Genomic DNA, 14,535 nt, shown 5'->3' with positions numbered 1-14,535 from the left:
ACAAATAAGTAGATCTTTGACATCAGTAAAAATCTGGGTCACTTACAGGTGTATTTTTCCAAATATGTTTTTGTCTGTGGACTTCGATAGCATAGTTGTCTAATAAATATTTCATTATCTCAGTCTAACAATAGATTTCATTCCAGAATACAATTGTTATATAACAAAACCAGTATGTTGCAGAAAATGTTGATCAACACAGTTTTAAACTTTGTATATCCTTTGTTTGTAGGGAGTCAGGCATAAATGAACATTTGTCATTAGACTTTTCTAGTGCATTTCTAGTGTATTGTGCCTTGGGCATGACACATCAGAGTCTGGTGCTTATCTTTTGTTACCTGTCAGACCCCTCTGGAAAGAGCCTCTATGCAATTCATCATCTGCAGTGTTTGTTTTGGGTATACATATAAATACATGTTGAATGCATTTGTTGGGGAGACTGTGGTTTCCTAAGCCAACTTAAGTAAAACTGTGTGAGATGAATGATGAAGGGGACCTTCTGAAGGAGGTATGAAGTTAATAATTAACATGTTATTTATCAAAATACTGACAGCAAAGCTTTTTATTATTCTATGTCAACTGTTTGAGTGTCAGAATGAATAAGGACAACGTGATTACACTTGTTTTATGTCTGCACTGGGGAAGTTTATGAAGAAACTCTCTACTACACATTGAGTTTATAAATGTAATAAAAACTAAATTCAGAATTTGCATTAGGAAAGCATATTTAGTTTGATGAATCATTTAAAATAACTTCATTAGGCACTGAGTTTGAAGCATAAGTATGATGTAAAAATTTTTATGCCTATTTTGGTTGTTATTGAGAGAACAACCTTTGTTTTCCCAAAGTTTTTGTTTCATTCAAACAAAAATGCTTTGAGGTTAAATGACTAAAGGTAAGAAGCCATTTTCAAATTATATTTGAAATGCATGTCATTTTAAATAGTGACAGCCACTCATCTCTTTTAGAATATATTTAAACAACTCAGTTGTCAACATGTAGCATTTCTCATTACTTCTTAATGTGTATATACCCAACTTTGACTCCTGTTATTCTCACAGACCATTCTGAAAGTCTAGAATGTAGACTGGGATGTATGTTGTGGTCAAGTCTGGGAGTATGTGGGTTTTCATTAGTTGAAGTTAAGAAAATACTGTGTAAGAAGCATGCCTACTCTGTGTGAGGCACAGTGTTAGACCAATGCACTGTGTTTGAAATAGTGGCAAATAGAGAATAGACTCCTCCATCTAGTGGGGAAGACAGCTAAATACCTAAGGAAGCGGGACTTGCCTGGTGGTGCAGTGGTTGAGACTCCGCCTGCCGATGCGGGGGACAGCGGTTCGAGCCCTGGTCCGGGAGGATCCCACATGCCATGGAGCAACTAGACCTGTGTGCCACAACTACTGATCCTGCGTGCCACAGGTACTGAGGCCCGTGTGCCTGGAGCCCATGCTCCACAGCGAGAGAGACCACCGCAGTGAGAAGCCCGCGCACCACAGTGAAGAGTAGACCCCGCTTGCCACCACTAGAGAAAGCCTGCACGCAGCAATGAAGACACAACACAGCCAAAATAAATAAATAAATAAATAAATTTATTAAAAAAAGAAAACAAACACCTGAGAAAAAATGGGGTAACTGCTGTGTCTAATGAGCATAAGCAGTGTGCTTTGGGATGGAGACAAGTGCTTTCCACAAGGAAACCGGGTTACACTGTGTGAAGAAGGGACCCACTGCGGAGTGGCTGTGGCTTATCAAGTAGTGTCCTGTCATTGTCAGAGGCATCAAATGATAGACATGTGTAAGAGAAGAAATTAGTCTGAAAGTAAACTTGTAGCTGCAAATGATGGCTTAGAGAAAGTAGTTAGTATACACATAATAGCTTTTAGAAATTTTGATTTCTAACTATTTAATTTCTTCTTGGATTAGGTTTTACTACTCCTGAGCCTATGGCAGAACTGTGTTTTCTCCCCCACCTTCCACAATTTTAAGGATTCCAGGTGACCCAGATTTTGTGAAAATATATGAGTCACACTCTCCCCAAGACCAGCCTAGACCAAATGTTGATAGTTCACTCTTAGGAGAATACAAAAACCAACAATACGATTTTAAAGTACACAATTTTTACAACAAAAGACATATTCTGCCTTTTGGGAAAAAGTTCCCTGCTAACTGGGATGGACATTATATTTAATAGATGTAGTAAAGGTGAGTCTTGGTGTCCACTTTACCCAACTCTTCATTGAATAACCTCCTCTGTGTTTTCCTGCCTAGGGTCATATTTCAGAGAGAGAATGAATATGAGAGGAGCGAGGGAGATGGTGTATGATATCCTTTTCCTGTTAACTGATGCCTAGAAAAGGACAGTGATTGTGTGCTGTACCAGACACTCTGGTAAAGGAAGCAGCAGCAGCACGAGGTTAACAAAGGCCCGATGGATTCAGGAGGGTGGATTAGATGTAGGAAGAAAATCCCCAGGATGATCATGTACCCAATCTGAACAAATTCTTTGTCAGAATCTTCAGTAAAAATGAACTGTTATTAACCTTAGATATGGTATGTCCCTAAAGAATATTTTATTGACATTCCCTATTCCAGTGTCATGAAGTCGTGTGTTCAGCCAAATTCTTATCAACAGTGAAAAGAAAATAGATCAAAAACACATTCTTATTCCTCAAAATACACCCTATGGGTGTATGACATTGTGAAACTGAGGAAAATAGCAGCACATCAAGTTATCAAAATTAAAATCTATCTATCAAAAACCTTGAGTGCGGCACTGAGTTGCGTGATACGCCAAGAGACCTGGGTAAGATCTGCTCTCTGCCCTGTAGATGCTTATGGCTCAATACGGAAAACATCCACCCAGGTGGACACAAAAGGCTGAGCCTTCCACATTGAAATGTGGAAGAGAAATGGGTGCCAGCTGGGGTGAGACCAGAGGCTTCTCATCCTCTGCAGCCTCTGTGTGTGTTGGCAGCAAGCATGGCACCGGGGGAGGCTGTAACTGACTGAGGCCGCACTCAAGGCTACAGATTTACCTACCCTACTTTTCCTGCTCTATGCTACTGTGTGTGCAAGTTGCTAAGGACTTCTTGATCCTATTTTTATATTTTAAATGTGTTTTGTCTTTTAGGATTCAAAGTCTTGTTTTCAAGGTTTTTAGCTCATTTTATACTTATTTTCATTTGCCTCAAATGTACCTCCTTCCAGTTCATTAAACGCCTCTCTCAATGTTAAAAATTAGGTTTGTGTTTCACATGCAGTGACTAAGAGTACATTCCCTGAAGCCAAAATGTCTGTGTTTTAATCTCAGCTCTATTACTCACTATCGGTGTCACATAGGGCAAATTATTGGACTTCTCTGTGCTTCATTTGGACATTAATATTACCAAATGGAAGAGGTATTGTGGAGGGATTAAATGTCGTAATACATGCAAAGTGCTTAGAATAGTGCTTACAACACAGTGAGCACTCATGAAACAGGAATTAGTTATCATACATACTTCAGTATATTTTAGACTGACTAGTAATATCTTCCCTAAGTTTTCATTTTTACAGCCTTAAAGAGTTTTACACTTTTTATTTACATGGTAGAACTTCATTTGCTTTTCTATGTCATAATGAAATAATTATATGTGGTATACATTTATATAAACACACATCTATTCACTTCTAGCCCATTAAGTCTTTCCTAAGGTATAGTGATGAGAACTATATTTAGTATTCTAGTTATAGGGACATCATATTTTTAAAAAGATAGAATGCCTTCTCCTGTCATATTTAAAATATTTTTGATGAGACCCAGTATTTTTATCTACTGCAGCCTATCAGTTGATATTTTCACCAACAGTTCTATAATGTTCTTGGATCTTATTTCAACTATATTACAAGAATCCATTATCATAAATATTATATTATATTCTAAATGTACATTAAAATTTTTCTACAAGTCTTTTCTTAGTATTGAAGTATATTTGTTGCTTTTCTGCCCATGCACAAAGCCTTCAAAAATTACTTTGATCCTATCTACACAGATAAATATATTTTTAGGTGAAAATCTTAATTTCTCTGGAAAATGTGGAGATTTCTTTTTTGGTTCACTTATGAAAAAGCAAAGTAAGACTGGTATACTAGCACCAAGCCCAGGGAATTGACCGAACGTTTTGCTTCCTTTATTATTTCAGCTTCCTTTGTTATTTAGTTTCATGTTATGAAAATAACATGGTGTTAGACCTTTATAAGAACATTTTTCCCTTATCTGAAACTATTGATTAGGCTTTTTTTTTCTTGTATAGAATGTACTGTTGCATATTTTGCTTTGCCCCCGAAGTTGCGATTTTCTCTGGGCTTGGTGCTGATGTTGCTTATTTGCCATCTTGCTGGGAATGGAAGCAAGATCCAGAACTCTCCACTTGAGGAACAGCCATATCATTTACACTGTGACAATTGCTTCACACAGAGGCTTTTTATAATGATAGTTTCTCTATAATTCTTGGGCGGATGTGGATATATATTATGTTCCACCTAATCTGCCAACTAGTATATAGATTATCTTATTGCAAAGGTGGTGAGCATCTATGGTGGTAGAACTGGAAATGATCTGGGTCATCTCTGACATTTGACTCTCTAACCTTTCCACAAATGAACTTGAGGATAAGAAGCTTGACACTTTTCCAAATAGCCCATCCCATGTTAGCCCATTATATTAAGTAAAATTTGGATTCTCTGTAACTTCCAAAAAATTTATTTGTATTTTTCGTCGATGCATAGTTTCACTTCAAAGGATGGAGATGGCACTCTTCGGTTGGAATGTGAAGTTTAAAAAAAACCCTCAGATTTCTTATTGCTTTTCATGTATTCAGATGAAGGTTCCTAAAATGCAACACAGTTTAAGGATGAAAATTCTTTAAAATATAAAGATGAAGGTCTAGTTTTTATAATAAGTAGATATGTAGATAGTGTCTTTGTAAGAATATCTTATTTTCTATAAGTTGGGTCCTTGTGCATAATGATCTCAGGGACTCTCTAATTTAGTGAAAGACTAAAGTGACTTTGCAGAGACAGCTTGGTGGAAGGAGTGAATTACTCACTAAGCCATAAAGCGGTGTGGAAGTTTTTCTTTTTCTATTTAATTATTTATTGCCATGTGGGATCTTAATTCCCCTACCAGGGATCGAACCTGTGTCCCCTGCAGTGGAAGCTCAGATTCTTAACTACTGGACATCCAGGGAAATCCCTGAAATTTTTAAATAAACTCCAAATGATGTTCATTTATCTGGGAAGCCAGACAACTTAAAAGGAGAATAATTTGACTAAGGTTTTAAATAAGACATGGAACAGATCAGCGTATACAAACATAGTTAACTGCCAGTGAATATTTTCACTGAAAGTGAATATTTTGGTTCTTTTTAATGTTTCTGAGTTTTCTTTATTTTCTTTCATATAGTTCTTTAATGTTTAAAACATTCTTTTGAAATATTAGCATGTTTCAGCTATGCTATAAGGAAGCATTGGAAATAAGATTCTATATTTTAAAGGGAGTAATCATAACCCTGGAGATAAGGTGTTTTGAGGATAAATATGGTGAATAAAACCCTGAAGGAAATTATGAAATGGTGAAATTAATGGGGAGAGGGGACAGAGTTGTGGAGCAGCTTGTCACCAGCAGAAGCTTCTCTTTCTCTAAGCCCTTCTCGAGAAAACTTTGAAGGATTCCACATAATATTTTATCTAGGAAAGCTGTTTTGATTATGTCAACCTATTGGATTACTATCAAGTCCTGTTGGACATTTAAAGAAATCTCATTTGGTATTATTTATGAAGGAGAGATCTGAATCAAATGTCCCTTCTGGCCTTGTGTTTCAACATGGTAGACCTTGATTGCCATTAATTCATTCATTTATTAGAAAATACTTAATCAATTTCCATTTTATTCTAGTCAATATATTAAGCTCAAGGGTATATCTAAAATGGCCCCTTCTAGGACTCTCCAATCCCTTGACTAGGTTCTCTTTGTCAGTCTTTCCTGATTTCACTTCCTATGCCATCTGTCTTGGATTTCATGTCTCATTATTTTAGCCTCTTACTTGCCAATATCTTCAACTTATTTTTGTCATTGTCTTCCTGAGTTTGTATCATCACAAAACCTCAACCATGTGTTTTTCACAACACCAACAGAGCTTTGCTGGAGAAAAATAATTTACCTGTGAAGATTGGTGCCACTAAAACTTTAAAGTCTTCAGTTCTTTTAGACACTAGACATTTTTGTTTCCTGAGTTGGATTTTTCTTGTTCTCTGCTATGTCTATGTCAAACCACTTCCATTCTTCTTAAACCTTTAGTTTTCCATACACTTACTGTCTGAGCATACCCAGAATGGATAAGAAAGATCAAAGTTTAAAATTAGTTTTAAATTCAGATTCTGCCACTCATTAGGTGCAATTAATCTTACTGAGGTACAGTTATGTCATCTGAAAAGCACTCATTAAACGTTGAGGATTCCTTCTTTCTCTCCTACTCCTAATTCTCCTCTTCCTCCAGATTTTTCCTCTTCTCCCCTCCTCTAAACTTCTATCTTCTATCTTCTTTACTTCCTCTTATGGAAGGAGATATATTAAAGTTATTCCTTCATTTCAACTCTAGTTTCCATAATTTTTGCCCTTTCAGGGATCTCGCTTTATCCTTTTTCTCCTTTCTTCAACATCTCCTTCTTTATAGACTCCTTTCATTAAGTATTTAAATACAATACACGTAAGTCTTTTCTTCCTAAAAGCAACATAAGCTTTTCTTGGACCCCTAGGCACTACTCTCCCATTGGCCATCCTGTCTGTCTTCTTCTCTTGTATTTTTGAGTTGTATTTCCTGCCTGTCTCCACTCGATGGTGGTGGACATCTCTGGTGCACTTATTGTGTGTGGACCCAGGACTGAACACTTCTCAGTCCTCCTCAGTTTACTGCATTCTGGCTGCTGCTTACATTCTTCCACTGAAACTGCTCTTACCAAGGCCTCCAGTGACCTTGTTGCAAAAAACGATGGGCAAGTTTTAATGCTAACTTTATTTATCATTTCAGTAGCATGGCCTATTGGTGCTCCCTTCTTTGAAATATAGCTTTTATCTTTTTATGTCAATGAAGCCATGCTGTCCCAGTTTTTTCTTTCACATTCTCATCCTTTGTTCTCTGACTACTGTCTGAGATTCAATTTCTATGTTTAATCATTAAATATTGTTGTTCTCATTTTTATCTTAGTCCTTATTTTTTTCAGTCTCTGCTCTTTTTTTCCTTAATAATTCCAACCACTGTCAGGCCTTTGCTTTTTTCCTTTTGTTTCATCTTTTGGGTTCTGACCCATATGGCTAATATTTGCTGGGTACCTCCAGATGACACACTTATCTTAGATTCTATATACCCGAAATAGAACCCAGAAACTCTCCTCTCAGGTCTCCTCCTCATTTGGGTTTCCTGGTCAGAAACCTTACTGCTATCTTTAATCCTTCTGTCTACTTTATTTCCTATATCCAGTCAAACACCAACCTGCCAAATCTACCTCCTCAATATATCTGTAGTATGCTCATTTATTGCCTCATCTCTACAGCCATTATCCTAGTTCAGATCACTGTAATCTATACCCTAGATTGCCCAAGTGGATATTGGGAGGTCTAAGTAGTTCCTTGGTTTATGGCTGCAGAAGTTCTTAATTCTAGAAGGGGCACCTAAATACATACTTGGCACTTAAGGAATCATGATACTTGGGCTAAACTAATCATTGCCTTAAGGTTTGGAGAGATTGGTAAGGCTGGGTTATGCAGGGCCTCAGAGAATACTAATTTGAATTTTTCCTGAAGGAGATGGGAAACTGTGGAAGTATCCTAAGCAGAGAAATAACAAGACCAAAATTGTGATTTAGAGAAGTGTTATGGGCAGAAGTCTGGAGGATGGGTAGGAGAATGGTAACACTGAAGGTAAGGAGAAAGTTGGTTATGACTGTGGTAATCTAAGAAAAATGTGGGAAATGGAAGCACGTACTTTTAAATGGGGAATTGTTGAACAGAATTACCACACTGTATTCAACTCTTCCTACTTTATGCTGCTTTCAAGTTTTCACTATTATAACAAAGATGGCACTGGACATGCATATAACTTTACATATTTTGAATTATTTTCTTAGACCAAGTTGCCGGAAGTAGGAAAATGTTTAATAGGTATGGATATTTTTAGATAAGCTGATGTGAGTTTAGAATGTGTTCTTTGAAGTATCTTTCTACAAATATTTTGAACACATTTCTTCCCCTTTTCTTTGAAGAATACATTCTAAGGAAACTGAAATTCTTTTCTCTTTGATATATTCTTTTAAATTTGATAATCACTGATCCTTTTTAACATTATTTCTAACACAGGTTAAAACTTGATGTGGCTTTTTTCCCCCTGTGCTGTACAGTAGTTCCTTGTTTGTTACACATTTTAAATATAACAGTGTGTACATGTCAACCCCAAACTCTGATTTTATTAATGAGGGGAGGTACATGAAAAAGCAAGCAAGCAAATACAAAAACAAAAATTAAAAAGAAACAAACAAAAAAAATACTTGATGTAGGGATGTGGGATTTTTTTTTTTTTCTTGCTGGCTGTTTCATGCATCTCCCCTCATCAACAAAATCAGAGTGTATGGTAAATGCATTAATAATTATACCACAGACTATAGCCAGTATACAGGGGTTAAAACAAGGATTTTTAAAGTATTGACATTGAAAAGGTAACTGTTAGAGAAAATTAAAAATAAATGAACAGAATCAGTGATATCTAGAATCTAAATAACACTGGTTACTTTATTGGAAAGAAACTTATTAGGTCAAATTATGCCTAAATTTAATGCTTGGCAGTATCCCTTTAGGTTAAATCTTTTAGATAACTTGATCAGCCACTGAGTGTAAATGCAAAATGACAAACATATTAAGCCATATAAACAATTTTCAAAGGAAATGCTGTGATGAAAAAAACATGAATTATGAAAATATCTTGTAATATGAAATATTCTTTAAAGACCATTCCTGTGTGTGAACTGAAGTCATCTGATAGAATGAAAGTAGAAAAGTATCTGAAGTGTGAAAAGCTTCTCTGGTGGAAATGTCAAAAGAAATCAGAGTCAACCGGTTGTAGTAGAATTTTGAGACTGTCCAAATTAAGCATAAATTAGATTTGTATGTTCACACACATCCGTGTTTATGCTCATGGTTTTTCCAGCTTCGTTTATTGACTTCTTTCTATCTTTAGTTCAAGTGTCCCCTCTTCTGTTTAAGCTTGGCCTAGTTTCCCTGAAGACTCTCTGAAGACCCTATTTATAAAACAATCTGCCTGTTTAATAGCAGTGCTGTAGAGTACAAGCATGAGTATGTTGGCTCCCAGCTGAGAACCCTCAGACTACTTGACATATCCTCACCTCTCTGAGAGGTTCCACTAGTTTACTGTGTTCAGAGTCTAGAGATGCTTAGAAAAGAGAGGGATTAGAGCCTGACTGAATAAGAGTCATCTCTCATGAGTTAAGGGCCCATGAGGTAGCCTAGAAAGAGGTATCTTTGAAGCAGAGATCTTCAGTAATGCATGGTGCCTGGGTAAAGATAATCATGACTAACACCTATTTAGTACTTACCACGCATCAGGCACTGCTTGTCCGACTAAACGGTGCAACCAGGAAATTTGTCGGCTGCACCTGTAATGTCAATTACTTGATCAACATTTCTAAACTGGTTGGTAAATAGCTGCTGACGAGTCCCTTGAAGATACCCCAACCCTCTGAATTTCTCTAGCTCTCCTACTGTTTCCCTGGGGCCCTTAGACCTCTCCATAATCCATCTACTAAAGAGTTAACATCTGGTCCTGCAGGGACCCTCTAGAATCCTGTCCTGGCTTCCCAGCACCCCAGCAATGATTCTGGGGCATTCTGACTGACTGTATTCATTAATAATGCATTAAGCACTTGTGCTCTGGAGCCAGTTTCCTGGGCTCGAGTCCTAGCTCCACCACTTACAAGATGTGTGGGCTAATTAGTCTTTCTTTGACTCAGTTTTACTCATCTCTAAAATGGAGATGACAATGTATCTCTCTCAAGTGGTTGTTCTGAGACGAAACGCAGAGCATTTAGAAGAGAGCTGACACATAGTAGGTAAAATAAAAGTATTTGTTATTTTTATTATCTGTACTAATGGTTAAATATCTTGACCATCTCTACTAACCACCACTGATGGGGAAAAGATAGGTGGTCTCTGCTGCTATCATTGTGCCCAGGGCCTCTAGCACTGCTGAATATTCTGAACAACATTCCAGTCTTTTTGAGATCTGGCTATATGGGAATTGAGTATCTTTCTTCTCTTCTTTACTACCTACTTTATACTTTAAATTGATTGTCAACATTTTAAAAAATCATAGAATTTCAAATGAAAATCCAGATTTCTGGCATTCCTTGGAAATTTGGAAAACTGGCATCACTAGGGCCACATTTTGTCACGGCAACTGTTGGCTACAGCCACACATTGGTTCCTTCCTTGGATGGATGTCAGCTCTGGTGTTCACCATACAGCCCACTGCATCTCTGTTACTTGCTCAGCATTGAGTTTGCTGCCTCTGAACTAGGGTATCCTAACTATATCTCTTTCTTTGTAACATGGGAGCCTTCAACTTCAATAACAACACTTTATCTCCTATACTAGATTGTAAGATTCTTTATGAAATGGACCATGTTTTATTTATTTTTATGTCTTTGATTTTACCTTACCCATAGTCCTCATTGTTTGGACTGATGAAGTTTAAGCTAATAGTGACTTAAGATGGTTTTAACCCTTATTCAGGAAAGAGTTATTAAAACACAATATAACTGAGGGAGTTGAGTGAACAAATTTTTACAAGTCATACAGATAATCTTATAAAATAGAAGTGGAATTTCATCTAGTTCAGCTGTCTGCTATGGTGATGTGGGAAGCTCCCCAGATAATTCCTATTCTTCCTTGGCAGTCATATGACCTTGAACAAATCATTTCCTGGTGAACCTGTTTCTGCCTTGGCAAAACGTAGGTGATAATAAATGTTCCCTGAAAGTTGTGAGTATTAAATAAGATATAACATATTTTTTAAAATACTTGTTATAATACTGGTTATAAAAATACTTGTAAAATGTTAATATACTTTTGGGAATTGTACTTATAGCAGTGTTTACAGATGAAAATACCAAGGATCCAGAGGACTTGCTACTTAGTGGAAAAGTCAGAATTAGGACTCAAATCACATGAATCTTGACTAGTAGATTTTTTTTTACTGAAACATCATTCACATTGTAACTAAATGTAGTTAAGAGATTAAGGAGAATAAAAATACTTATTGGAGGTGAGGTAAATCAGGGATCCACTAAATTTGTTTGAGCTATTATAGAAATGATCATTTTAGTATATAAAGGAAAATCAGAGGACTGAACTAAATGTATTCTTCATTTGAAAAAAAATTGAGCATCTATTTTGGAGTCAGAGGCACATACTATGACTTAGTTCTAGGGTTTTTATTGGTGAAATTCTCAGTGTAGGAACTTGATAAATTGTCCTTGTTTTTCTCTTAATAAACTTTCCCTTTTGGTCTGGTTTATATGAAGGCAGGTGAAAATTACTAAAATAAACATTCTCTGGGTTTGAGTTTCTGAAATTTAGGAAGCAGAATGGCATTTTGGAAACCAGAGGACATGTTTGCATCAATACTCTGTACTTTCCATTCACTTTTGTGGCCCTGGGCAAGTTATTCAGGGTCTCACTTTTCTCATTTGTAGGATGGAGATTCTACCATCTTGAGGGTTATGCTGAAGAAATGTGCCTGACAGAGTGCTCAATTGTAGCACATTGTTATTTGGTTGCAGTTAGAGTTTGAAGCTGGAAGAACTCTTAAAATTTGTTTCATTTGATTCCATCAATCTGTATATGAGAGGATCCCTATGAATCAAACTAACACAAATATTAGTCTGCTCAGTTTCCTTTGAAATTTGTGTAACTGGCCTAATAAGTCATTTTCTAAAGAAGACTTCTTAAAAATAACCAGAGACATGAATATGTAAAAACATTTGCCAAAATTACAACTATATAATGTATATTTCTGGCAATGCAATCTTAGAAATTGTGAATATATACAATAAGGCTAGTATGTCACTGTCAGAATCCTATCCAAAATGCATAGGGATAATTTACACAAATATTTGAATAAAATTATAAACTACTAAAAAAAATAAATTACTATAAATATCATACGATCCAAATATAAGATTATCTGTAGTGAAAGACCACAATTTTCTAAAAAGTGAAACTTAAAATCACACAAGATGTTAAAAAAAAAAACACTATGGCCAACTTAAAAATTGCTTCAAAATTTAAAAGGCTAGATCTCATGTTAAGTGTTCTTACCATAATAAAATTTAAAAAATTTAAAGTATAATGTTGGTATTTAGTATCCATTAAGTGCTTAATAAATATTAGTTTCTTGAAAAAAAATAACACAAAGACTTTATCCTATGAAATATATCTTCTTAAAAACCATGGTAACAATAAGAACAATGTACCATAACTATATGTAGACACAAAACAGTTAAATTCATGTTTCTTCTTTTAGTCTTCAGAGATTGAATTGATTTAATTGACAAATGGTACAGCTGTTCCCCAGCAACCATTCTGGACATGTATTTATAACTTGCCTCCAGGGATGGAAACTTCAGAAATAGCTCTTCAAAAAGAAAATAGCTCGAAACATTTTAGAATATAGTTTTTGACCCTGATCCTCTCACCTCAAACCACAATGAGGAGTTTGTAAAAAAACATTAAAAATACCAGTGACAGCATAATTCCCTCCAGGTTCATCCAACTTGTTGCAAATGGTAAAACTTCATTTTTTATGGCTGAATAATATTCCATTATATATATATGCCATATTATCCTTAGTGAAATAAGTCAGACAGAGAAAGACAAGTACTGTATATTTTCACTTATATGTGGAATTTAAAAAAATGAACAAATATAACAAAACAGAAACAGACTTGCAGATACAGAGAACAAACTACCAAAGGGGAGAAGTGTGGGGAGGGATGGGCAAAATAGGAGTAGATGATTAAGAGATACAAACTACTAGGTAGATAATAAGTTACAAAGATGTAATGTGCAGCACAAGGAATATAGTCAATATTTTATAATAAATTTGTATGGAGTATACTCTATAAAAATATTTAATATTGTACACCTGAAACTAATATAATATTGTAAGGCAATTACACTTCATTAAAAAAAATCAGAAAAGTTGACTTGGTAGAAGTAATGACACCTACACAAAACTTAAAATAGAATCTGTAGTCAGTACATTATGATGTGCATAAAGTATCAAGCCATTTGAGTAGAAAATAATTGATTCTTTTAAAAATTATTTCAGTGAAGTAAAAATAAAAGTGTATAAATGAAAAAAATCAATGTCAGCTTTTTACTTTAAAAAATTCTTATTTATTTCAGTTGTGACTCAGGACTGCAGGGATTATTCTGTCCACTGATGGGGCAGAGACACCATAGCTCTCCATCCCCAGCCCCTGCCTCACTGTCCAGCTCCCCGTGGGGAATTGCCCTTGACAGCTCTGTCAAGGGATCCTGTCAAAGATTATAACTAGAGTGTTGAAGTTAGGTTATTTTGTTTTAATATGTATTTCTTTAGGTTTTCCTAAGCTATAAAACACTTTGAGCATGACATTGTTTCACATACATAAAATACAGTCACAAAATAGAATTTTATGAAAGCATGTGCTTTTTTGAAGTAAATATTGACGCAATTAGGATGAGGGTAAGAAGAGGAGAATCTAATTCCTTAGGTATAATACTTATGTCTCTGGTCAGAAACATTAGAGATCCTAAAAAAGAGAGAGAGAAATTATAAAAGAGGGCTTTTAAAGCTAAAATGGGTTTGGTAAAATTACTTAAGAATAAATAATGCAAAATATCCCAGAGTAAAAAATATAGAAAATCCTGACTAGTTGGGCAAGATTTTAATTTATTTGGTGATATTTTTTGTACCACATATAAAAGGAGATACAGAAAATCCATCCTGTCAGCAGAATGTTAAGCCTCTTAATTTTGAATTATTCAAGTGGATGTGGAAACAAAATTTACCTTGTTTTTAAAGTCTTCTAGAATCATTTTTATATCATCATTCTTTCTTGACCTCCAAATTTCATTGTGTGCATGATCTGTTATTTGACTTTTTGTTTATTAATTATTACAGGACATCAGAGATGAAGGTAATGAGACTAAAGCCAGCAGGATGAGTAAATTAAGAAATACAAGAAAGGAAGTCACTAAACTACATAGTTTGTCAACTGAAATAGGAGAAGTGGATATAGCCAACTCAAAAGGTATCTTGCTACTATGATCCCTCAAGAATATGTAGTCAAAGATAATCTCTATTTGGTCTCTTCTTCATAAAACATTTTTCTTCTCTTCTATGGGAGAAGCAAAGAAAGAAAGAAAATTTATTCCTACA

At 35.4% G+C, this 14,535-nt stretch overlaps 1 protein-coding gene across 1 annotated transcript in view; it reads left to right on the top strand.

Moving 5' to 3' along the window:
* Window positions 1–478: 478 nt before the first annotated feature.
* The window catches only part of LGSN (lengsin, lens protein with glutamine synthetase domain), a gene marked incomplete at both ends in the record, with an annotated part of 29,221 nt that continues 15,164 nt past the window's right edge, over window positions 479–14,535 (top strand). The window contains 2 exons of the mRNA XM_082669395.1: window positions 479–508; window positions 14,278–14,407. Coding sequence (XP_082525521.1) covers window positions 479–508; window positions 14,278–14,407 — 160 coding nt within the window. The remainder of the gene's footprint in view (window positions 509–14,277; window positions 14,408–14,535) is intronic.

This window comes from Grampus griseus, assembly GCF_964374135.1.
Source record: "Grampus griseus genome assembly, chromosome: 13".
Classification (NCBI taxonomy): Eukaryota; Metazoa; Chordata; class Mammalia; order Artiodactyla; family Delphinidae; genus Grampus; species Grampus griseus.
Note: the sequence above shows the minus strand (reverse complement) of the source record. Positions and strands in the feature narration are given on the sequence as shown.